This window comes from Mangifera indica, chromosome 4 (genome assembly GCF_011075055.1).
Source record: "Mangifera indica cultivar Alphonso chromosome 4, CATAS_Mindica_2.1, whole genome shotgun sequence".
Lineage (NCBI taxonomy): Eukaryota > Viridiplantae > Streptophyta > Magnoliopsida > Sapindales > Anacardiaceae > Mangifera > Mangifera indica.
The window spans coordinates 4,990,888-5,018,353 of NC_058140.1; the positions used below are offsets into that span (position 1 = coordinate 4,990,888).

General features: G+C 35.9%; 1 protein-coding gene across 1 annotated transcript; it reads right to left on the reverse strand.

The window, feature by feature from the left end:
• LOC123213026 (pre-mRNA-processing protein 40C) lies at nucleotides 1-27,154 on the reverse strand. The gene is made up of 16 exons (XM_044632348.1): nucleotides 27,041-27,154; nucleotides 26,301-26,536; nucleotides 26,063-26,209; nucleotides 23,666-24,293; nucleotides 23,387-23,550; nucleotides 22,967-23,004; nucleotides 21,342-21,420; nucleotides 17,944-18,411; nucleotides 17,590-17,673; nucleotides 15,642-15,782; nucleotides 15,398-15,504; nucleotides 13,909-14,032; nucleotides 12,768-12,911; nucleotides 11,228-11,374; nucleotides 1,907-2,029; nucleotides 1-485 (listed from the first exon to the last, which is right to left on the reverse strand). Exons 2-16 carry the CDS (start codon nucleotides 26,526-26,528, stop codon nucleotides 171-173), a joined length of 2,937 nt encoding a protein of 978 aa, XP_044488283.1. The 5' UTR covers nucleotides 26,529-26,536; nucleotides 27,041-27,154; the 3' UTR covers nucleotides 1-170.
• Between the last annotated feature and the right edge of the window lie 312 nt (nucleotides 27,155-27,466).

Consider the following 27,466-nt stretch of genomic DNA (forward strand, 5'->3'; position numbering starts at 1 on the left):
TGAAAATATCAATGTTGCAATCCTATTAATTTATTATAAATAAAAATATTTAACTGAGTTCATATAATAGAACACTATGTAAATTAGAGGCTGGCGGCAAACAATAAGCATTCAAAACCTAAAAATTAGTCAACTCTACCAACAGTCAAGTTTGCCATGCAAAAGGGAAGCTATCTCTGCTCACGGTTTCTCCTTGATCCTGATGTTGACCTCCCAGCGTCAGCAGAGCTTCTAGATTTTGCATCTTTATGCCTATCTTCATTTTGCTCATGTTGACTTCGCCTGCGCAGCATATCTTCAGCATATCGACGCCACAAAGCCTCTCTTTCCTTTCTTGGCATCTTGTTATATCTGGGATCAGGCTTCAGAAGACGTTTAGCAGTTGACCATGAATTAAGAACAGTTTTTCCATCTTCTGTTTCTTGGGCAGCTGCTTCTGCAGTCATGACTTCAGCTAAAAGAGCTTTGAAATCATGAACGCATCGCTAAAGAGAAGCCAAAAGCACCAACTTACGTCAGAATGAGATTTTATACTCTAAACAGCAATAAAATAAGAACTATTGAACCACAGATAAAACAAATCAATTCAAAAAAAGATCGTATTGAAGAGATACTGGGCACTCCAAGCAGCGTCCCAAACCCCCCATCCAAAGTCATGTTATCCTTGTGATAAGTATATGAAACAGTTGATATGGTAAGTGACATCATAATACTACAAAGGGTTCATATATCTCTTAGGATAATATATTTTGAAACAACAAAATTATATACACCAAATTTTGAGTACCTAATTAGGTATCCAGATTATATGACATCATGTGATTAGATGATTTTGAATTAAAAATAAAGTAATATTCAATTATATGATGACAGATCATATGGATACCCAATTAATACTCAAAACTGGGTACATATAATATTGTTTTTTTTGGTAAACTAATTGGAATGTTGTATTTCAAGTTCCCATTCAACTCTTCTCAACAAACAAAACATTAGCATTTTGAGTGCAATACTTGATTTTTCTTCAGCAATAAATTCATTCATCACATAGAAATATCTGGTCGTTTTTTACTTTTCCATCTCTCAAGGTATTGGCAAGATTAAAAACCTATCACACAGAGGCACCTTCCTTCTAATGCCAGAATTTGCATTCACCTGTTTCCAAAATGACTTGACTTTACAGGAAATTCTGTTCACCGATCCATGTGCAGTCAGTAAAGCCAAAAACAAACCACAAATCATCACCAGTATATTGGTGGTTACCAGGAGATTTCAACATGCTCTTAAGGAGTCAATTTTATTTCTATATAACAGCCTTGTGGAATGTGGAGGAAAAAGAAATTATCAGATACATTACTGTCAATTGAAATTAGGTTTTGGTCAAAAGAAAATATCGATAATTTTTTGGTAACTCACATGTTCTTTTTTGTAAAAAAAATTTCAATAATCAGAACATGTCTCATGTTGATAACAAAATCACAATCATGAAAATGAAAATAGTGGTACAATATGCGGAGGGAAGACGCATCAATTAAGAACCTTAAAAACAATTCATCCAGAAATTAGGGAAATCTAAAGTCAATAACTAAATTGAAAAATCAAGTAAACTTACTCTCTATCTCCATCCCTCAAACCCAAACTACCAGAGAAGGAGAAATAAAAGACAATCAACATCTTTGCTTATTTAAAACTTATTGCATGCTCATCCAAGGAAAAAGAAAAGAAAAGTGCAAATCAACAAACCAGTTGTATTTATTATTATTTGTCTTTAATGTGAAAAAATAAAAATGGTATTCCTGAACAGTACAAAAGTTTTAACACGTACAGAAACACCGTGTACCAGAAATGCATAAGATAGGAAATAACGATCTATCAGATGAGAGACATAAAATGGTTGCAGAATTACCTCATAAAGCATCTTCACATGTTCCCGGAAAAGCTTCTCTGTATCAGATGGCTCTAAATCAGAATTTGTTGCGCGTCCTTGAGGATCCTTTTCCAGTTTAGGCTTTGATTCTGTCCATGATGCCTGAGCACAGCACATAAGCAAACTATCAAAAGACATATCAGTAGATTAACTAGGACAAAATTCTAATTCCTAGCACTAATAACCTTTGCAAAGTTTAGTAGAGATAACAATAAGGGTTGTTTTCCCATTGTTCAAATTTGTGTTCCTTTTCTAATGGGGTGGGACTCAAACAAGTAAAGTAGGTTCCACAAAACCAACCCAATTACACTCTTAAGGCTACATCAAATCTGAAACAATCTAAACAGATTCTGGATAAATTGGAAACTTTCAGTGAGTTGTGACCAAAAAGCAGATTGACATTGTTCTACGAGTATTGACTTATAGTTACAAGTACAGACAGAATAAACTATGAGCATTCAAATCTAAGAACATTGAGATCATACAAAAATGAGTGATGTTATGTGCACCTATAATAAAAACTAGTTTGGGTGTCAATGATGATGTGTCACTATATAAATGGATGTTACTTTATCTTTAATTCAAAATCACCCAATCACTTGATGACACATCATCATTAGTAACCAAATTGGCACTCACTATAAGTGCACATAGTTTTATTGTACAACATATCTAATATACAAGATCAGATCTGAGAGGAATCTGAAGCAGAATTGAATTTGTTCAGAATAACAAAGTGCATGACAAAATCTGAAGTTTTGGAAGGAAAAGCAACTTAAGCAAGGAGAATTACTATAAATGTAGGCACTCTGCCAAGAGAAGAGAGAATTGAGGGAATCCATTTGATTCGCAGGAAGCTTAAATGATTTTTCAGACCTGAGCATGTCTAGTTTTACTATTCTGCATAAGGTCAAATGTGGACACTATATCTGTTGCTCACTGTTAGGACTAATGTATACATAACACGCAGGAAAAAGCACTCTGAAGAAAGGAAATCAAAAGGCAACAGCACAAGGGGACAGGTGTCACTCCAGCAGGCTCCAAGTCCTTTAGAACCAACAAAGGACAACAGAGCTACAGACAACCTTTGCAGAAACGGTTAAAGGGATATAAAAGAGAAAGAGGGAGGAAAAAAGGGGGAAGGAAAAAAATCAGAGAATGGAGGGGAATTGAGGGAAGAGCAGACCTCTTGAAGGCTGCAGGCTGTTTTCTTATTATTAAGTTTGTTTTTTATTTCCGTAATTGGCGTTTCCAGAGAGTAGCTTAAGAATTATAAGTTTCTGTAATCGGAAAACACGGTTTATTTTTCATCCAGTAATTTCATTAGACTTTTATATCATCTTGCTAAACATACATAGTTCTTTATTACACATTGAGAATATTGGTTTTTCCTTTTAAGTTTATCTCAGCTATTTTCATTACATCTTCTTGTGGGATCCTGAGTTTCTGCGTTGAGGCAGCAGTGCCTGCTTCTTGTGATTCCTTAGCCTGTAATCCTATTGCTGTTGGCAACGATCCTTGGGAGTCCCTCCAGGTACCTAACAAACTTGGTATCAGAGCAAATGACTAGGATGGAGGCAAGGGTAGATGGATTGGAAGAAGAAGTGGCGTCCATGAAAGGAAGGTTGGAAGGGCTTGACAGAAGAGTAGAGAGCATGAGCGGTAATGTGGAGGAAATTAAAGGCAGAATGCAAGGGGTGGAAACAGTAATGGAGACAATGAAAGAATACTTGAGGGAAGTGAGGGAACGTTTGGTGGTGAAGGATAGTGGACCATCTGACAAAGGCAAAGCAACCATGGAGACGCCACCAACTCCTACGCATACATCACCAACGAGGGAAGTTACGCCTCCACCAACAATGGGGGCAGAAGAGCCAGAACAAACCGAAGGAGCCAGAGAGCAGAGGACTGAAGTGGGGGATAATACAGGAGGTGTTCGACGTGAACTGATTCATCGACGTCTGGAGCTACCGGTGTTTGTCGGAGACGACCCGGTAGGGTGGGTTTTTCGAGCGGAGCATTATTTCTCTGTCAATCAACTTTCAGAACAGGAGAAACTAATAGCAGCTGGCGTATGCATGGATGGCAAGGCGTTAAGGTGGCTCCAATGGAACGAAACCCGGCAACGGTTCGCTAACTGGACAGAACTAAAAAGGGAAATGCTACTAAGATTTCGTCCAGCACAAGAAGGGTCTCTATATGAGGACCTCATGGCGCTGCGACAAATGGGAACAGTGGAGGAGTATAGAAGTTGGTTTGAGGCCATTTCTGCACCAATAGAGGACGCCGCCGAGGAAGTCTTACTATCAGCCTTCATGAACGGACTGAAGAAAGAAATACGGGCAGAAGTAAAACTCTTTCGCCCGACGACGCTGAAGGAGGCGATGTTGAGAGCACAGGAGATTGAGGAGAAAAATCGGATTATTGACGCCCGACCCGGAACCTATACTACCCATTTAAACTACAGAACTCGGACTTCCAACCCAACTTGCTCTTACCTCACCAGCCCAAATCCAAGACCACCCCATACACCAACCCATGCCCAAACGAACGGCCCACCATCGCAGCCCAACATGCGAACCGATCGACCCATTTCAAGCTTCCAGACCGCCCCACAGACCGGATCAAACCGGCCCCTAAATAACACCAATTTCGCATCCAATTCCAAAATCTCTCCAGCAGCAGATATTAGGGCAGATTTGTCTATCAAGGGAACACCCAGCTCCGTTGCGTCAGCTAATCAATCGCCACAGGAACGCCGATATCGGAGACTCTCCGACGAAGAGTTCCGATCAAGGTTGGAGAAGAGACAGTGTTTTCGATGTGATGAAAAGTTCTTCCCAGGGCACCGATGCAAACTTAGACAACTCCGAATCATGGTGGCGTCTGAAGAAGAAGAGGACATAGAGGCAGAAAACTTGATAGAAGAGGAGGAGACGACTCTAGAAGAAAAGGAGCTGGAGCTGTCTTTGAACAGTAGCTCGGTAGTCGGAATATGTAGTCCGAAAACAATCAAATTTTTAGGGAGGATCCAAGGAAGGAAGGTTGTGATTCTCCTTGATAGTGGGGCAACCCACAACTTTATTTCTCAGAAATTGGTTATGGAACTACCATTAGAGGTGTCACCCGTGAAGTTTACAGTCACTTTGGGAGATGAACGAAGGGTCCAAGGATTAGGGAGATGCGACGGAGTTGAGATCGAATGTCAGGAGATTAAAATAATTCAGAGTTTTTTCCCTTTTGAGCTGGGAAGCGTAGATGTAATCTTAGGAATGGATTGGCTCTGTAGATTGGGGGAGGTGAAAATTAATTGGAAATCCCAGACAATGAAATTCGAATGGGGAGGACGGCGTGTGGAGCTGAAGGGAGATGTCTCTTTATGCAGAGTTGAATCCTCCCTGAAGGCTATAGTAAACTCAATGAGGGAAGGTGGAGAAGCATATTGGGTGGAGTTCAGGGGATTGACGCAGAAGGGAGAATTTAATCCACAGCATTTAGAACCATGCCTGAAGGAGCTGATAGAGGGGTACCAACATCTCTTTCGTGAACCCACTAACCTGCCTCCGAGAAGAACTCAAGATCATGCTATTAGACTTTTGCCCAATGCTCTGCCCCCAAATATCCGACCTTACAGGTACCCACATTTTCAGAAAAATGAGATAGAAAGAATTGTTCAAGAGATGCTTACAGCAGGGGTAATTAGGCCAAGTGTGAGCCCGTTTTCTAGTCCCGTATTATTAGTAAAGAAGAAAGATGGGGGATGGAGATTTTGTGTCGACTATCGCGCTCTCAACAAGGTTACTATTCCAGACAAATTTCCGATTCCTGCCATTGATGAATTGTTCGACGAATTGGCTAGAGCAGTAATTTTTAGTAAGCTAGATCTGAAATCAGGCTACCACCAGATTCGGGTTAGAGACGAGGATATTGAGAAAACGGCCTTTCGTACACACGATGGGCATTACGAATTTCTCGTGATGCCATTTGGTCTCTCAAATGCACCTGCAACTTTCCAGGGGGTAATGAATGAGATTTTTAGACCGTATTTAAGACGGTTTGTTCTTGTTTTTTTTGACGATATTCTGATTTATAGCAAAGATTTTGGGGAACATACAAGGCATCTTCGGATAGTGCTGGAGTTGATGAAGGACCATCAATTGGTTTTAAATTTCAAAAAGTGTTCTTTTGGGCAGAGGAAAATAAGCTACTTGGGCCACATAGTTTCGGCAGAAGGGGTGGAAGCAGATCCGCTTAAAATTCAAGCAATGAGAAATTGGCCTATTCCGAAAGACTTACGAGAGCTGAGAGGATTCCTGGGTTTAACAGGATATTATCGAAGGTTCGTTCAAGGGTATGGAAAAATCGCAGAACCACTCACGAGATTGTTAAAAAAAGATTCTTTTGTTTGGAGTGACGAAGCCACCCAGGCATTTGAAAGATTAAAGCAGGTGATGTCGTCAGCTCCTGTATTAGCCTTGCCAGATTTTTCGAAAGAATTTGTTATAGAAACAGATGCATCAGGGGTGGGATTGGGTGCTGTTCTTATGCAAGATAAGAGGCCGGTAGCTTATATCAGTAAGGCGCTTTCGATTCAGAACAGAAACAAATCCGTATACGAGAGGGAGCTAATGGCGATTGTGATGGCATTCCAGAAATGGCGTCACTACTTGTTAGGAAGGCATTTCAAGGTAAAGACAGACCAACGGAGTCTTCGGTTTCTGACTGATCAACGAGTTATCGGAGCTGACCAGCAGAAATGGGTAATGAAAATGCTTGGGTATAACTTTGAAATTTTGTACAAACCAGGAATTGAAAATAAAGCAGCAGACGCCCTCTCTCGGAAATCAGAGACGGATGGGGAAATTTGGGCAGTCTCCACAACACAAATAATGGGCTTGGAAGAGGTTGAACGGGAAATTTCAGAGGATGAGAAACTTAGGGGAATAATACAGGATCTGCTGACGAATCCCAACTCCCATGAAGGCTACAAGTTACAGAAGGGAAGATTACTTTATCAAGGAAGGTTGGTCCTTTCAAAAACTTCTTCCTTCATTCCTGTTTTTCTAACAGAATTCCATGCATCTCCGTACGGTGGACATTCTGGATTTTTTCGCACCTATAAACGAATTTCCAGTGTGCTTTATTGGGAAGGGATGAAAGCTACTGTGAAGAGATTTGTATCAGAATGTGAAACTTGTCAGCGGATGAAATTCGAAGCAGCATCTCCGGCGGGACTGCTGCAACCACTGCCCATCCCCACCAAAGTCTGGGATGATATTTCTATTGACTTCATCACAGGCCTTCCAAAAACGCCACATGCAGACACCATTTTAGTGACAGTTGACAGGATGACGAAATATGCACATTTCTTGGCACTAAAACACCCTTTCACAGCTGCGGAAGTTGCCAGGAAATTCATACAAGAAATAGTGAAGTTGCATGGTTTTCCTCGATCAATTGTTTCTGATCGCGATCGACTTTTTATGAGCCAATTCTGGGCTGAAATTTTTAAAGCTGCAGGTACCACACTCAAGTTTAGTTCGGCGTACCACCCTCAAACCGACGGGCAGACGGAAGTAGTAAATCGAAGCCTAGAAACCTACTTGCGGTGCTTCTGCTTTCGTCAACCTAAGCGATGGCTAAAATGGCTCCCATGGGCGGAGTATTGGTTCAATACATCTTACAACGCATCCGCCGGCATGACACCCTTTAGGGCATTGTATGGCAGAGAACCACCGGCATTACTAAGATGGGTCGAAGAGGTATCGAAGATAGAAGAAGTCAACAAGATGATTGAAGAAAGGAATGCGGTGCTCGACGAACTCAAAGACAACTTGAGGAAAGCTCAGGAAAGAATGAAAAAACATGCTGACAAAGGCAGAAGAGATATCCAATATTCAGTGGGTGATTATGTGTTCCTAAAAATCCAACCATATCGTTTCAGATCATTAGCGAGCCGAGCAAATGAAAAACTCAGTCCTAGATATTATGGTCCTTTCGAGATACTACAGAGGATTGGATCAGTAGCTTACCGTTTGAAATTACCTCCTACCGCAAAAATTCATTCAGTATTCCATGTTTCACAATTGAAGAAAAGAGTTGGTCCAACAGTAACCTGCCAACCTCTCCCTGAATGCTTGACCGACGATGGAGAACTACAAGTGCAGCCATCAGCAATATTACAACATCGGTACTCTCAGCATGGGGAACTGGAAATTCTAGTGAAATGGGAAGGCCTCCCTGACTGTGAGAATACCTGGGAATTATTCACAACCTTCAGCAACCTCTTTCCACAGTTTGACCTTGAGGACAAGGTACCTTTCGATGGGAGGGGAAATGTTAGGACTAATGTATACATAACACGCAGGAAAAAGCACTCTGAAGAAAGGAAATCAAAAGGCAACAGCACAAGGGGACAGGTGTCACTCCAGCAGGCTCCAAGTCCTTTAGAACCAACAAAGGACAACAGAGCTACAGACAACCTTTGCAGAAACGGTTAAAGGGATATAAAAGAGAAAGAGGGAGGAAAAAAGGGGAAGGAAAAAAATCAGAGAATGGAGGGGAATTGAGGGAAGAGCAGACCTCTTGAAGGCTGCAGGCTGTTTTCTTATTATTAAGTTTGTTTTTTATTTCCGTAATTGGCGTTTCCAGAGAGTAGCTTAAGAATTATAAGTTTCTGTAATCGGAAAACACGGTTTATTTTTCATCCAGTAATTTCATTAGACTTTTATATCATCTTGCTAAACATACATAGTTCTTTATTACACATTGAGAATATTGGTTTTTCCTTTTAAGTTTATCTCAGCTATTTTCATTACATCTTCTTGTGGGATCCTGAGTTTCTGCGTTGAGGCAGCAGTGCCTGCTTCTTGTGATTCCTTAGCCTGTAATCCTATTGCTGTTGGCAACGATCCTTGGGAGTCCCTCCAGGTACCTAACACTCACAAGTTCACCTCTATCCAAGAACCTTGCACTAAATTTATGGAAATTCTTTTTTTCTTTTGGTTTCTTGAAAGGACACAGAATTTTTCTATATTACTAATGAGAAACTATAGAAAACATGAAGACTCAGTAAAAGAGACATGTACTGAGACATTAACAATGATTTTTTTTTTTTAAACCAGGGAATCCCATCCAAATTGGTTGGATAGATAAAACCCAGGCCACAGTGATCGGACCCATAATCACAACACTCGGTAAGTCAAGATTTCACAAGTGTGACAAAGACTTGAACCCAGGTTTTCTCATTAAAAGTTCTAATGCACCACCAATATTTATAACCCTTGGGGTCTGACATTAACAATGATTTTTAATTAACACATGAATAGTCAAAGAGTCAACACAGGATGCATGAAAGAGATTTTTGAGTCAGAAGTCAGTTTTGTTTTTGTAAGAAAATGGTAGATATATCTAGGAAAAATGAAACAGTTTTAAGGGAAGTCTAGGAAGCCTAAAAGTTACCAGGATTTTGTAATAGGCTGGTCCTATAAAAGGAAGGCAGTGTTGAACATGAATTTGGATGCAGAACAAATAAAATTTCAGTCTTATTCTAGCCTTCGTAATATTCAACTGGTTTTGTTTTTCCTTGATTATTCCTTACCTTGGTTCATTGCTGTCAGAAGTACTATTTTTATCTCAAATATAACCACAAGAAATAATGCTCACAACTTTTTTCTTTCCTTCACTAACATCTCTCCATTTAGAGATCAACAATATTTTCATTACAATGTCAGTTATGCAGCATTACAGAGAGAAAAAACAAAAACAAGATAGAAATTCATTTTAAAAAAAGGGAAAAAAAAGGTGTGAGCCACTGGTCGAACAAGAAAGAAAAACACAAAAAATAAAATATTAATTTAAAGGCAACACTAGCCAGGTTAATTAAGAATAAAGAAAGTGCAGGATGGTATAATTTTTGGAGCACCCTTTATAATTAAAATTAGTCAAGAAAAGAGTTGTCCATATAGCCATTCTAGTTGACCTTGTAGGAAATTATAGATAGCATAATTTACAAAATGCGGATGATGCATGGGAAAGTGTTCTTTTCACCCTTTCAGGGCATGCATCACAAGCAACTACTACAATCAAAACTAGGAATGTTCAAAATTTTCCGGTAATCAAACCGAACTAATATCCAAATAAAAAAATACATTATATGGAAAACCAGTTCAAAAATATAACAATACTTGATATTGAACCAAAAAAAGGGTCTATTCCAAGAAATTAAAGAGATTAAAGGGATTGAGAATTAAGATGAAAAACCCTATATGAATCAATCTCTGACTCTCCAACATCATCACAAACCCAACTATTATTATTTTCCCAATAAAAAATAAAATAAAATTATGCCCATCTTTATGGAAGAGAGAAACTTCATTTGTAGTTTCTTCTCTTCTTTTAAATCTAAATCAAAATACACCATCACAATCTTCCCTTCTTTTCATTCTTTTATTTTTCAATAATTAATAATAACTACAATATTAATTATTATTATTATTACTTGTATATGTACTGGATTATTATTGCCCAGACCCCCATCTCACCGCGCATCTCAATCACTCACCCACACCAAAATCCAAAACATAATTATCCATATTGTTTTATTTCGAGAAACAACCTATACCACTTTTTGTTCTAGAGAGAGAAACCTTCTAAATTTTTATTATTTTTCTTTCACACAATACTCTAAACCTAATTTTCTTTTAACACAGCTGAGCCACACCCAATTGGTTTCTCTTCCTTTGTTGACTGAGTGATGAGTGATCTTCAGAGTTTTTTTTTTTTTTTTTTTTTTTTTTTTTAAGGTTTAATGGCTGGATAGTAAGAAATGGACGGTAGAAGTGAAGCAGAGAAAAAGAAGCCAACCAAAGGTGAAAACTATGTCCAAGTGCAAATTGAAGATCACTTCTCAACTTGAAAAATTGAACAAAATGTGAAGTCCAGAGCTAGAACGGTCGTTCCATTCCAAGTTTGGAACAATCGTCCCTCTGAAATTTGGTTCAAAAATGATTAACCAAAAATTTGTATCGGTTAACCGATATTCATGGTTCGGGTCAAAATCGGTTCAGTTTCAGTTGAGCTAGAGCCGAAAATTCAGTTTGTTGAAAATAATGTCAAACAGGTTCAATTAACCAGTTTTGAACAACCCTACTCGAAACATCTGCTCAGAGCCAAAATTGACTCCACAAGAAAATCTTGATACTGAACAGAAATTAACTAAATCTTAATTTAAACACAAGATTCTGAAATCATTCTTTATCTACTACCAGCACAACGAGTTTGCCAACAATCAAACACTACCTGAGGGTCTTTGATTGTCTCCACAAGCAAAGCTTGAAAAGATGTGACTGCCTCCTTTCTGCGGACTTTCAATCGCACCCTCTCCATTTCTTGTTCCTCTCTTTCCTTCCTTTTCCGTAATTCTCGCTCCCTTTCCTTCAGTTTCTCCTGAAAATCAGCAAGAGTTTCACAAGTATTACAATGACATACTAAACCTTAGGAATTTTAACAGACAACTTATTTAACAATTAAAAAAAATAACGGTGGATTCAAACCGGGCCAAGCTCCAGCTTGGCCTGCTCAAGCTCAACTCGTAAAGTACAAGATCAATTTGACTACAAAATAACGCCATATATGTTTTGAACTTATAAATGGTTTTTTTTTTATTTTTAATTAAAAAGCCATTTGAGGAAAATTGAATTGTGTTGAAAAAAGAAAAGAGTGAACTTATTTACAATGGGATGAAGCAAGCTGTTAAAGTGTCTCTTTCCAATGTAAAATTTTCACAATTGAGTTTATGAGAATTGAGTTTATGTATACAACAATCACATATTGCAAAAAGACGCTTCAACAATCCACTTCACTCATTATAAAAAAGCTCACATTTTCCTTTTCTTAACACCATTCAACTTCTCTCCAATTTTTTCTTTTACTAGAGAATATAAATTTTAAAAAACAATCATTTGTAAGTTCAAAACACATCCGACATCATTTTGGTCATCACCCATAATTGGCTAAAATAACATTGTTTTTCCATGTTTACAAGCCTATCAAGCTGAGTCTTCCATGGCTCAAACTCTAGCTCAACTCATGGCCGCTCATTTCAAGCTCAAATGAGCTGAGCTAGCAATCAAGCTCCACTCAAATCCAACCGTAAAAAAAGTACTAATCTAACAAACACATAATATTAGAAGCATAATTACAAATACACCAAAACTTTCTTGCTCTCTTTTATGGTTTAACTTAAGTTAAATAGAATAAGAGAAAAGCCCCCACAAACACACAATATTCATAAATAAAAAATCAAATAAAATAAATGAAAATAAAAAATAAAGTAATATTATTATAGATTCATTGATCCAACTTGCATGCCTACATTTTTCAAACCATTTTTAGTCAATCATACCCACAATGTCAAAATCTATGAATATTTTGGGAAAAAAATGCTGCATATATAACAATAAGATGTAACCATCATTCATGATAAGACTCCACATGGTTTTCTAGAAGAAGAAATTCCATAAAACAGTTTTGAATTTGAACAAGAACTCCAATGTCTATATTAGCATCATGAAATAGATGAAAATCATTTTAAAGTAGTTTAAAAGAATCAGAAAGAAGCTGACAAGTAAGTTAATTAAAAATTAGAAATATACCTAAAAATGAAAATTCTCTAATTTGTATCATAGCACAGTAAAATCCAAAGGTTAATATGAATGATTGATTGTTTAGAAATTTTCAAGTGTGTTCGGCTACACGAGTAGTATAACACAATCAACCACAATACCTTCAAATGATATAGAGGGGAAATTCTAACAAGAATATAGAGTCAAAATAACACCTGCTCTTCCCTTTTGGCTTTTGCTTCTCTTTCTGCTTCCTCTTCTGCAGCCTTCAGTTCAGATACATAGTCATTGAATATAACTTCCCTATCTTCATGCTTAACAGATCTGTATCTTGGATCGTTTCTCAGACTCTCCTTCACCTACAAGGATATAGTAAAATGTTGTAATAATCCTCAAATGTATACTAGAATGCAAGCTGTTCTAGACACATTAAGTTTGACCAAAGAACTACCTCCTTAAAAACTTGGTATTTAGAAGTTTTATTTAAGTATGCCACTTCAGCACAAATTATGAAATTGATCTAACTCATTCATAAAAGCAGAAAAGCTATGATTGATCACAACATTTCCTTTAACCAACTTCATTATAAACAATGTAGAGCACCACCACCTTGTAACCAAGTAATATAAACTTATAAGATAGGGCGACAATATTTGGTAACCTAAAGAATACACATAAATCTAGGTTTTCTTTTTACAATTCATTTCCTCCACTTAGAGCTAAAAGACTAACTCTTAAAGACCCATTCTTCCATCCAATGCTAGCTTCTACCTCAACTAATCACAATAAAATAACAAAGTTTCCCAAAGCTTGGTGCAAAAGGATTGATTGTTAGACCATCTGCTCAACTGATAGAGATTTAATTAGGTAGGCTATCTTCTAGGGAATAAAACCTAAATGTATCCAACATAAATTGATCATTCAAACAGTCTTGATGCCTAACGTTTGAGAACAGTCCAAGTGACAAACTAAAATAAGTAATAATTTTAAAATAAATTTTAAAAAAAAAATTTGATATTCAATAGCTCCAACGATAGAAAATTTATAATCTCAAAATTTTAGGAAGTAATTTATACAAGCAATGTAAATATTGTAGACAGATTATTGCTTCTTATCAAAAAAAGATTTTAGGTAGCATATTTCCAAACAAATTTATATTTAGGACTGGTACTAATATAAACAGGGTCTTACTTTTCAGTCAATAAAGACTAGTTATAATTCTATTTGTATTTCTTCCAAATTCCTCTAGTTATGCCATCTTTCTTGTTCTTCTAATTTATTGCCCTTTCTTTCCTCCTATTCTCACTATTTCCTTGTCTCCCATATTTTTAATGTAATGCTCATAAATCAACCAACCTTGGACCAGCGGGAACTGACAGTTATGTCCCCTTTTTCTTTAAGCATAGACTTGAAACTAGAGGCGGCTGCAGCACGTATTGCTTGAGCTTTTTCTTCGAAAGCCTTCTTCAATGGAAGGATCCTGCAAGAAAGTAAGAACCTTGTGGAACTAGTATGATAAAATTGGCATATTAATAACCAAAAATTATTACGATACTAATCAGAAGTAAATAAAGTGAATCAGAGAATCTTTTCACTTGCTTACTCCTCGCTGGCACACACTGCTTTGAAAGGTACTCGATAGAAATCAATATAAATTCTGATTAGGATAAAGGAACATTATACAAGATTTAAGAACTCGACAGACAAAGCATAAAGAAAGCAAATCATAGTCTGAAAAATTCACTAAACAACCAGTAGGCCAAGTGTTTTAAAAAATAATCACATGACAAATATATGAACATGTCTGGAGCTGTTGAATGCATGTGCATGAGATGTAGTTGGACAAATTAGTCTGCCTCCACAACAGTATAGCAGTCTTCTAGTTTGTACACTGCAGTTAATAAAGTCAACTTTTGACTACTTATAACTCATGAAAAGCTTAATACTGGGTTGGCAAAGGTGAAATAAGAAACTGGAAGCCATTTAAAGGTCAAACAGAAAACATTAGACATGCAGACAATCTCTTCTTCCAAATTAATGATCAGCTAGCCTTAGTCCAGTTTAATAATGGGCTCACCTCAATAATTATGGCATCACAAACCAGATATTTAACTCAACTTACTAAACAATGCACAAGGAAAAAGTATTAGAAAGATTTTTAAAAAATGTCATTTTAAATTAGTTATCTGACAAGACAACTTTGCCATCAACAGTTCAAAGCAAGAGCTAAAATTAAACCTCATACATGTAACCTGACCAAAACTCTAAATGAGGGTTCTCCATGGCATTAACCAGTGATCTTCCCAAGCTAAAACAGACACAAGACAAACCATATTAAAAGTGATGCACCCTACTGAAAAATTAGACTTCTCTTTTTTAAATTCCAAAGGTAGAAACATTGAAAGAGATAAAAAGACTCCATGAAAGTTACAAAATACTCAATAGGTCCTTCTAATTAAGCATATTTGATTAGTAGATTTAAGAGGGTAGCTTTTGGTAAGTTCCACACAAAAATTTAAGTTCCCATTTGCATGAAAACGACCCAAAAAAAAAAAAAACCAGTTCTCTAATAGTTCCCTGAATCAAATGTGTTTCTATTCATGAAAATAGGTACAGTAAAATATGTATTATGCTAAAATGCTTAGTTCGCTTTTTTCTTCGAAGGAAGAATGAAAACATGGATTATCAATTTTAAAGTAAAAATCAACTTAAATTGGTCGGCAAAACATGGAGAAACTGATCAATTAAATAGATGCCAAAAATTCAGATGCTGAGTTACTGCACAAGAATGAAATATGTGATGCTGAGAAAGAGCTAAAGCTGAATTATCCTCATTAAATGATACCTTTCATTCAATAAAAGTTCTCGATCCTTGCGGTCTAAGGCCTCAAACCGTGTATCACTGCCCCATTTCCTTTTGAATGTCTGATAATCAGTGTTGTGGTCAATATCCTGAAATGAAAATATGCGAAATTAGCCACCTCCCAGGTCAGTCTTATATTTTATACAGTTAGTAATAATTGTGTTATTAAGTAAACATTAGCAAAATAAAAAAAAAAAACACTTGAATTCAATATAAGCTCTGAAACCTCTACTGCTTCTTCAAGTAACTGCTTGAATCCCTCTATTGCAGCCTTCTGAGCTGCTCGTTTTTCCTTACGTTCCTCCTCAGCTCGTGTCTTAACATAGTGTTCAAACAAGGCCCTCCTTGCTGATTGACTTGGGATGGCCTACAATAGTAAATTCCTTTCCAATGAGCAAAGCAGCAAACTCATTAAAGTATGGATGAGAAATATTCCCATCAGCACAGTATACTCAAAATTGAAATAAACAGAGTCACAGAGAAAAAAAGAAGTTGCAGTTATAAAATGAACCTGTAAGTTCAGTGCACAATAAACACACATTCCAAGGCTAGTCATAGCTAACAAGATAGACTAAAAGATAATAAGCATAAATTGAATAGCCCTAAAAAGTATACTCAAAAAATGAGAAGGCACAGGTATAGACAAAGGATACAAGTCGAAAATTCTGTGGTTAACATTAATACCATGGTTGTCAAAAAATTAGCATATGATACAACAAGAATAATAGATACCTACTTAACAAATGTGAAAACAAGCAAATATCAACTTAAGCAAATGTATTTCACAAGTATTTAACAGTATATCAATCATGAGACAAAACAAACTTCAGGTATAAACACATTCAACTCATCACAAACGAGCAACTTACATTAGCCTAATAAGCCAAACATTTATCAACAGTATTATTCAAGCATGAACAACCAAACCAAGAAAAAGTTACATTGCCCAAGAAAAGCAACAGCCATGCAAGTTCGGTTGCATAACACCAAATCATGAAGAACTAAACCAAAAAGTAAGTTGGGTTTCAAATTCTTTTTCAGAGTTAAGTTCCTGAGAAGCAGTCTGCATGTTTACTAATACACTATAGCCACATGGTTTTTTATATTTTTTTCTAAGAAACAGAAGTTCTATTAATAGAAAAAAATTATGAAACAAGAAAAAATTAAGCTGGAAAGTAAAGAAAAAAAACAAAAATAGAACAAACAATTTCAATCACAAAAGAAAGCCCAAACCCAATGTTGTATTCCAAAAACAAATAGAAAGGAATATCAAAACTTTTGTCACAGCTTGTTCAATCGCAATGTCCTAGTTTCTTCTCAAATAAATAAATAAATAACTTCACATCTTCCACCCTAGAATCATTAAAAAATTTTGTATTGCTTTCTATGATAACTGAAGATTTTCTCCAAAAGTGCAAGATCCCTCCCTAACTAAGGCAACACAAAACTTCAAAATCACCCCAAACAGAAAATTGAAGTCCCAACCAATTGATAAATCCCAATTAGTTAAAATGCCTTTCTTTTCTCTTTCAAAAATGGTCAGTGCTAGCAGCGTTAGAACCCTGGACCTTGTGCCTTCTAATCAATATTACTGCCACCAGGCTAATTATTTACCTAACCAGTCAATATGGCTTTGGTGGGTTATGAAGAGAAGCATGTGAACAAGGAAATAAAGGAGCCAAAGTGTCCAAGCTAGATGAAATGACCTCCCAAAAATAAGTCTTGCAACCATAGCCAAACAATAACCTTGTGATAGAAACAAAGTCTTGGTTTTTTTGTACAATAACCTTCCAAAGACAGATTCTTAAAGTTCTAATATCCACTCTAAGAAGAAAAAGTTGCATAATGGAAGGCTAGATAAACCCAATTAAACCAAAATAGACACTTCTCCTATAGGAAGACAACCTTTATTCTAACCTGCAATCATTCTCAACCCTATCCACTGCAGAATCCAAAACTCAAAAATTCTAGGATTGCCTCTTAAATGAAGACCCAAATATTTTATACACAAATTTTAATATCAAATCCAAAGCTATTAACCAAGATGCAATCACTTTTTTTGATAAAAAACAAAAAATTAGATTAATCAAAAGAGAGAAGTAAAAAGTGGACTAGACATTTTCCATGGTGTGAGATCACCCCGCGGTAAGAAGGCCTTCAATTTTGTAACAAACCTTAAAACGAGGATCAAATACTATTTTTGGCAATTCCTTCTCCCATTTTGAGAATGGTGCCACACCTCTTTCCTTAAGCATTTCCTGTAAAATTTTCATTGGTATGTTAAACAATCAGTTAGCAATACTAGCATATCCCACAAGCTACAAAGAATAATAACAGCAGTAGCAGACAACACCATTCATAAAGTATAGATATCTAATACATGAAATAACTCAGGAAAAGTTAGAAATTTTATTTATACATGAATCTATAGGACAGACACTGAGATTCCTTGAGGAAGGACAGTCAAAAGCACAACTCAAATTGTTACACCGAAGGAAATTTTAACAAAATAAAAGCCATAAAGATACCTTAAATTTAGTTATGCACTCCTCCTTCGATGGTCCACTGTCTTCATCCTCTGAATCTGAAGAAGAATCAGACAAATTACTATCCCCATTAGCATCTTTTAACTTTTCTTTGCTGTTATCATTTGGCAAGCCCTTCATTGCAACCTCAACAGCTTTAGAGCCATTTAATTCTGAGGCCACTGCCCCTGATGCAAGTGGAGCAGCTGAGGAAGTAACAGGAGTTCCAGAGTCCTGCAGCTTCTTCTTGATCAAATCCAGGGCAGATGATGATCCTGGCCCAGAGGTTCTCAGAGTTGTGGCATCACGTCCACCTGTGTTAACAGCTGGAGCACTCAAAGTGGTTGGAGTAGTTCCTTTTTCAATCATGATGTTAGTATTTGGCACTGACTTTAAATGATCATTTGAAATGCCATCATCCTGCTTCTTTCTCAATTCTGTCACCTCAAAGGGGATCTGCCAGCTGCTTACCTGGATGACAAAGCAAAAAGCAAATAAAATTTGTAAATGATATGAAAGCTACAGCCACAACATCTGAATATATTTAAGGCTAAGAGCTCCATTTTAAGAATGAAATTTTACAAACATGACAAGCTAAAAAAACTAATAAAGCAATTTAAGGTACTGCATGAAGATTACCAACATGATGCTCATCAAAACATGAATAACATGTAACCTCAAACAAATATACAAAACATGAGTAAGATGCATGATTCATATAAAAAAGGAATTTAGGCAATTAAACCAGCAATTACAATAAGAGGATGGATTTAAGAGCTCAATGCATCATCCTATGGAGAATTTTTTACAAATGAGCCCACTAACCTTAACAATGTGCCCCTACTAACTAGTAATTTTGAGAAAAATAGGAATAAAAGATGCCAACTCAAGATACAAACTCCAAATGCAGACAAAATAAAGAACTGCAAAAGCATAATGGTAATTAAAGCCATATTTCTCACTTATTTTCCATAATAAACCTTGGCAGAATGACAGACATGTTTCTCACTCATAAATCATGGTTTATCAACATTATAGAGCTCCTACTTATGATTATATAAATGTGTTAGGATTAGGATAACAATAATCATTAATAACAATGATTAGGATAGTAATGTTTAGGATAGTATTGATTAGGATAATATTTATGAGAGAGATCTGGGAAGGGAAATGATGAAGAGTAAAGTTAATGCAGAAAAGATTTTGGAGATAGTAATGGAGAAGCTAGAATCTATAGAATCTAGGTTGGATAATTTGGTCAATGGATTTAAAGCGATAAAAAGGTGTCTGAAGGAATGTAAAGAGTTGTTTCAACAACCACCATTATCGTTCTAAAGAGGAAAAAGTAAAAAGGAGGTGACCAAAAGGGAAGATGATAGGATTGAAGCTCAACCACCATCGCCGCTAAGGAACAAGATCTAAAAAAAGGTGATTGAGAAGGCAGACGACAAGAGTGAAGCCAGATTTGGAGTTCTTGGTGTTTTCCTGGCGATGGAAGATGTCAAATTTGGCAACTGAGTGCAGGGCAAACAATGTCGGAGCAATGTTCTAACAATGGCGAACAACACAAGGTAGACTTTTTCGGCCAGAGACAACAACTACACTAATGGCAAAATGAGTGTAAATTTTTTTCAAACTTAGTAAGAAAAATGTAAAGATGAAAAAATTGCAAGTTGGGTCAACAAGGGCCAGTAAAAAAACACAAAAAAATTAATGACTTTCCAACTTTCCTGGATAATATTAATTATTTTTATTGATTAATATAATAATTCATTAAGATAATATTTAGTTAGGATAATATTGAAATGTTAAGATTAGGTTAATAACAGAGAAAAAGACAGTACTAAATTTTTATATTTCCAATGTCATAGGGTGAGATTGCAAATCAATAGAAAAATGAAAGACAGATTCACATTGTCCTTAAATCTTGTGTGGCTCTAGACACTTTTTGCAACCAACCAATAAAATTGTTCAACAATTTTTCAATAAAATCCTTTTTTCAATTAATGTTATAGTAAACAGTGAAAGTTTTGAGTTTATCAGATGAAGTGCAAGGAATGAGATAGAAACATGTTACATCACTAACTTCATAGACAAAAGAAGCTCCATAGAATTCAATAAATATCCATTTTTAGATACTTATTAAGTTGATGGTGAAAGAGATCTTCAAAGATTTTACAATCCCTTCTCATTTATATGTGAGACCGAATCTGTTAGGTCCAATGTTTATGTATCCTGTAATAAGAGAATGCAGAACCAAAGGAGGCCAAGGGTGGAAGTAAGGCAATTGCAAACTGAAGATTTGGAAGCTACGGTTGGCAGAAATAAGGCTGGTACAGATGGCTTATACTCAAGGATTTACATTCAGGGGCAGGACCACAAAGATTATAACGGAGACGAGTTATGAGAGGAGCCGGTGTGGTGGTTATGCTGTGAATAAAGTATGCAGAGTGAGAATCAAGGAATATTTTGCAAACAAAAAGAGTAGAGAAGGAGAGTGTTGGCGTCTCGAATGCCATGAAATTTGTTTAGCATTCATTGTTTCTTTGCAATGGTGAATCTGAGATACTTGTAGACTGGAATTCACTTAATATAAGTTTGCATTATTCAATCATTTCTACAGTGTACTGTTTAGTATGTTTGTGTGCGTGTTGTGTGTATATTGAGTGAGAGCAGGTGGTTTGAAAGGAAGGAGTTCCCAGAGTAAATCAGTCCAAAAGCCAGACCAAGACACTGAGTACATGTATCCATCAGAATCAAATGAAAACGCAAGGAGAAAAGAGTCCTTCTGAGGATATTCTGGCATTTACAAACAAGTCTCTATCATCAGCATTTGAAACCTCACAGTGTAAAATATGAATTTGGGGGGGGTGGTGGTGGTGGAAATGAAAAAAGTTCAACATTTTCTTCAAATTTCTCGTAATCCGCTTGATAGGAGTGAAAGTAAGCATATCCTACGAAGAGGTGGCAGTGGGACTAGTGGAACATGAGGGAGAGAGAATCAGGAAACATCTATAATAATAAAAACAAGAGAAGCACAGAAATGGAAGAGACACAGAAAGTGTTGAGAGAAAAATCAATGTTCACCATTGGCGTTTAGTCTACTGCCAAACAACTAAGACTATATAGTGGCCTGAAAAAAAAAGCCTAAAACTTCTACTGCAAGAAATAGTTAACTGAATAACCAAATTGGCTTCCCAAATTCTATTGTTGATCCTTATATTTCAGCAACTGAAATCTAAGCATATGAAGCATATTGATTATCAAAACCATACAGCACAGGTTTCACTCACTTTCTGTAATACTCGAACAACATAGTTTGATAATATTAAAATAAATAATGTTCCCAGAGAACTATTTTTTTATTAAATGAGAATCAAATGTCTAATTCAATATCATACCTTGGTTTTGCTGTTGTAGTAATACTTTTTAGCATCATTTGTTGTAACCAATGCCCAGTCTGTGCCAGCCAAATACTCCCTAAACAGAAGAAAATATAGGAAAAATAAGAAGGAAATATTATACATTTCATAAATATAGGATATTCCTATAATAGACAGAAGATAATAACAACATTTAACCCTATGGTGTTTAATGGATAATTTTAACTATGACATACTGCAAGCCAAAAACCCAATGGAGAACAGACATTGTTATAGGGATGACACAACTCTTTGAATAAGTTATTAGGCATGTTGGAAATTATATATTATTATGGACTTAATTATTGACTTAAGCTGTCAACTAAATTTTAATAAATTCTATATATCAATATGGTTATAACTACTATTGTTAGGCCCCTACCAAAGGGAACTGAAGGAAAAAGGATAGGATTCTTTAGGAAAAGTGGTTATTAGATGTTTCCCATTGAAAGAATGGTCAGACAATTGTAGTCACTAAAAGCTTAAATGATATTCAATTCTGCACTCTAGTTCAAATAGTACTCCTTGGAAATCATATTTTCAAGTTGTTCCCGTCATTAGTAACATTGAATTAGTCATTAGAAATGGCAAGTAAATCCATTTTTGGGTGGATAACATAGATGATACAAGAAAGAATAAGTGATTGATTTCCTCGCCTTCTTTAGATTTTGGTGTCATAGATTTTTTTTTACATCATAATAGATTTGAGAGCATCCATGTTTCCTTTATCTGCTCATAAAAACTGGAGATGGATTTATAATTTCAAAAGGACTTAAGAGATAAGGAGATCTTGAAATTTTCAACAGTGTCAAGATGGACCAATTATGTGTTTTAGCTATGAATAAGGCGTATAGGAGGACCAAAGAACTTGCCCTTAGGCTTCCACTCCACTAAATCCTATTTTGACACTTTGTGAAGAAAATCTAACTGATAACTTCAACCAATATGATTTGGAAAGCACATGTTACCCTTAAAATGAAGACTTTGCCTAGAACTTATCCCTAAAAAGGCTATCCATGAAAGTACTGGAGGAGTTATGAGTTATCAGTTTGATTTTTCATAAATAATTATCTATTATCTATTTAAAATCTATCTTATTATCTAGGCTAGAATTTATATTATCATGCATTTTGTTTTGATATAGACAGCAATAACCTGCCCCTTCTTTCTGCATGAGCAAAAACAATGAACAATCATCTTCATTCACCACATATTGACTTCATATTCATAGAAAGATAGCAAGTTAACTTCCAAAGGGTCATCCTGATATAATCTTACCTATTAACACAAAGTTTTTGGGCTTTCATTGAAGGAAAGAAAGCTAGGACCTTAAATGGGCCAATATAAAATTTGACCTCAAGCCAATAATTCATGAGGCACTTCAGCTCAATCTAAAGCTCCACTAAACTTCCAATATGTAACTGATTATTGCTAATGATCAATATGTATTTTAAAATTATGCAGCAGACAATGAATCTTCATCACTCAATACATACAAATAAAGAATCTAGAAAACTGAACCAAAAAATTACATGACACAAAACATGTTTTGTTTCCTGAGGAAAACACTGTTGGTAAGATATTGCCAAATTTAAATAACTTACATTGAAACTGGAGTTGGTTGCACAGAAACTTTGTCAGCCTGCACAATGTTAAAAAAAAAATTGACACATGATTAGACACACATTCAGCACCTCTTGAAAAGGCTACAACTGATACCTAAAAGGGAACCAAGACACCACTAGTCAAATTATCTTTCGTATTATAGCAGGGTAGTTTTGGGTGAGAAAATTAAAACAAATACAATTATAGGACAAAACCAAGAAAAAAATCAGACAGGAGGTCTATTTAATCAAATGCATCACTAAAAGAATTTTACCTCAAAGTTATTTCATTGACATTTTGGAAGTTATAGAAAATTTGGTACCAGAAGTATGCTTTGCATAAGAAAAAATAAACAAAATAACTTGCATAGTGCTCTAAAGACTTATCAACAAGTGATGATGGGCAATAAGTACACATACCTCCCCCTTAAAGCCAGCAGGTTTGTTATAAGTTGATTCTCCTGTTACAGAATTATAATAGTAGACAACTCCTGTATCAGTCTTGTGGGCTGTCCATGCATCTACTTGTTCATTGACAGCAGATCCCGCCTTTGCATCAAACTCATGCACACATTCCCTGTTATCTACAAATCCATGAAGATTGATGAGGCAAAAATTGACTCCAGGTAACAATAATGAAGGATAAACAGCTCTTACATTGCTAGCTGATCAGTAATCTAGCATAAACCCTGAGCATACCGATTCCTGAAGGAGGTGGTTCTGTCTGCATCTCTGAAGCACCAACTACTATTTGCCCTGAAGCTGCAGAAGATGTGGGAGTTGCACCAACAGTTGCCACAGAAGAAACACCAGGAGATTGAGAATCATTTGATGGAACAGAATGATGAGGCATGCCACGTGACGGCAAAAGAAAGGGAGGAGGATAAACAGCAGGATATGACAAAAAAGGCTGTCTAGGCATGACACCCATCTGTGGGTGCTGCAACCAGTGTCCCTGAGAGGAACCACTTATAGGAGGTAAGGATGGATGGGTAGGGTATATTGGATGCTGAACAGCTTGATTTGATGGAGCAGGAGCAGTTGACACACTGGGTCTCCATACTGCAGAAGAGTTTGAATCCATAATTGTCGATGAAGCATTCTTCGGTGGGAATGGCATTAGTCCAGGAGGGCCTGGTGTCCCTGGAGCTCCTGATAATCCTGGTTGAACATGAAAGGATGAGACAGTGGGCATCCATGAAGTTGGACCAACTTTACTAGATGAAGATGCAACCACTGCAGCAGAACTAGAAGAATTATTTAAAGACTGAGAGCTGGTTGAAGCAGATGATACAGGACCAGCTTGTGCAGCAGCAGATGAAGTATTCTGCAAAGAATATATATATCAAAATTAATGTTCTCAATACAAATAAACAAGCCATTAACCCCCATTAATCACAAGCATAATTAATTATCATTCAAAAAAATACCTTTCCACTACCTAATGAGCAAAACTAGACATTATTATGTATATTCTAGAGAACTGACTCCTTGGCAAAATATAACTCAAGACTAACAAAATAAACCTGTAGTTTGTTTAAGAAATTCTTAAGAATGAAATATTCACAGAATTCAAGAAATAGATAGGGAGATTATAGTACAACAGATTATTATCCTTTAGGTAAACACCTAATTTATTTTGATAATAGAAGTTAGTGACTATAATACCATTCATGATTCCTCCTTTATAATACAAGCTTTCATTCATAGCATCAGTTTATGAACTCTTTGATTCTAGCAATGTGAACTTTGAAAGAGGAATATCTTCAAACACCAGTATCTACCTCGATAAGACTTGGAGAAAGAATAAAGAATAAAAATAGAAGCACCTTCCAATCATATAGGTACAGTGTGATTTGTTTTTTTTTTTTTTTTTGGATAGAAGGAACTAGTATATTGATATATAAATAAGAGATACAAAGGTGGACCAGGTTTTTATTGGTACAGCGGGATATGTTACAGGGATTATACTCAAATTTTGTGTACATCATGATCAAATTAAGTCAGGACGATTAATTAAAGCAGATTCAACTAATTCAAATGTTCGTTCATCTGATTGAGATGGGGCAGATAGTAATCTGAATGAAATGGAGCATATAGTACTCCCAACCTTGGCAAGGGTGATTTGCCAATTTAACAAATGTATGTGTTTAACCGCAAATCAACCTTTTCATGAGTTTCGGTAATGTCTTCAAACATTAATATAGTCACCAATCAGTTAGAGTTCCTAAAATGCCAGAATTGGGCTCAGAGCATCACAAAAAGACAGTGTTAAGAAATCACTTGAGTCAAAAATTTAAGCAATAAGAACCTGAAAGTGATATCAACCAAGCCCCCTCATATATAACATGGCCTAAACAGAGACAGAATAACTTACATAAGGGGCAAACAAACCCAGATAAACATACAGATGCCTACAAGCACGGGGGATTCAAACTTATGATCTCAGCTCTAATATCATGTTAAGAAAACATTTGACGTAGAACTCAAGCTATTAGGTAAGAACCTAACATTCATTGTTAGCTCTTTAATAAAAAGATCCATAGAAATATCAACAAAGAGGAAATGACCAAGGATGAGCTTGTACCCTCTATGGTGCATAATGGGCAGTAGAGAAGCTAAGAGTGCAGGTTATATTTTCTCACATTACCAATGCCTTGCATCTTTAAGACAATTTATTTTTTGTTTACAATATTTCAAGGAGTGCCCTAAACTTTTTGTTATGGTTGAAAAATCCTGGGCTAAGGAGTAGAAAGCCTCTCTGTTGTGTGATTGTGTGACAGTGGTTATCTATTGGTAACTTGGAATACAAACAAAGGTTGTTCGTGACCATACAGAGAGGAGATTTTACCATTGCTGGAAGATTGCATTGGCTTTGTAACAATACAGGAAATAAATTAATGCTATTGAAGGCCATCATTATACTCAGATTGTTCAAATAAATTGTCCCATCAATCAGTAGGTGCCACCAAAGATACCGAAGTGACAAGCTAAATGTAAAACATAACACAAAAATTAATGCCATTGAAGGCCATCACAGAAGGAATATATATATATATATATATATATATGGTTCACTGAAGATTCAACTCTCACCATAATAGAATTGAACTGCTGGTTAGCAAGGAAACCAACAGGCGTCTGTGAAATGTTATATGAAAATGAGGGGCCTGAAGAAGAAGACAACCCAGGTACCGGAGGTTGAATGACCACTGGTGATGTTGATAGATTTGAGTTAATGACCTGCTTTCAAATATAAGAAGGAAATAAAAAGAGATACAAGTTAAATATGAGTTAGAGATAAATAAGAAAAACAACAAAAGCTGGCACTGACAGAAGATGATGTTGACTGCTGAGACCCTCCAGCATTGTAAGAGGATGTCAAAGGCGGAATGGCGAAATCAGAAACATTTGAAAATTTAACTTGAGAAGGTTCATGCATTGGCCCAGTTACAGTGCCACCAGAAACTGAAGCAGCACTAGCAATTGCAGTTGAAGATCCCTCTGATGGTCCTCCAGAATATGGCTGCATTTCTTGAGGTAAACCCGTAGGCGACGCCATTATTTCTTCTGCACAAGATGAATTTGAGAAGATAAACATTTGAAAATCTATTTACACCACTAACTCTACTCTTACAATTTCATCAAATCTATTCTGCTCCGGATAAGTAATACCTCACTTATTTCGAAACAAATAGGTGTTCAAACAGCATATTTTGCAGTGGTTCTCAAATCATATATATCCCTCCAAGTAAACCAAATATGTCTAACTAATAAGCTCGAAATAAATGCCTTATTTAATATAAAAAAAATGTAAGCAATTTAAGAAAAATATCGAAGTGAAATTAAAAATAAACAACTAGGCAACGATGAACCCTAGAGACTTTTATCACCATTAACAAATCACAAGTTAAATATAATTCGAAAACACACAAAACAAGCAGAAACAAACAATATTACGACTGGAGAGATTATAACATTTTCATTCCTAAGAAGAGATTTGAGCCAATAGACAGTAAATTTTAATTTTCAAGGGAACAGCAAGAGGAAGAAGAAAGTAAAGAAGACACTGACCCAACAGAGAGGACCAAAACCGATAGAGTTCACCGAAACCGGCAGAGAATTTGTATGTCGTAACCCTATTGTGTTCTTTAAGTTTTAAATTTCAACAGAGAGGAATTGAATTTGGAGTAATTTTTTTTTAAGGGAAATTAAATAATTGTTCAAAAGTTAAGTGCCCCAAGAAAAATGTCGATTTTTGAAGGACTTAAAAAAAATACTTAAAATTCAAACTATTTAAATAAAACTGTCCCAATATTTTTTAAAAAATCAAAAATATATAAACTCTAACTCTTTATGTTTTCTTCACATCATTCAAATTTTCATTTTTACTCAATTCTTAACACTATAAATTCAATCAAAAGGAAATAAGTTCACATTTCTAAGTCTGATTCGAAGAAAATCAGTTTATAATATCGAAATATTTACATTAATCTTAAT

What these genes read in the sequence shown, in the direction of transcription:
- LOC123213026 (XM_044632348.1), bottom strand. Translation starts at nt 26,528, where the DNA reads ATGGCGTCGCCTACGGGTTTACCTCAAGAAATGCAGCCATATTCTGGA. An exon ending in AGTGCATAACTAAATTTAAG is followed by an intron (nt 17,674 to 17,943) that starts GTATCTTTATGG and finishes AAAATTTTACAG; the next exon opens with GAAATGCTTAAGGAAAGAGG. An exon ending in AAGCCAAAAGGGAAGAGCAG is followed by an intron (nt 11,375 to 12,767) that starts GTGTTATTTTGA and finishes GCTGATTTTCAG; the next exon opens with GAGAAACTGAAGGAAAGGGA.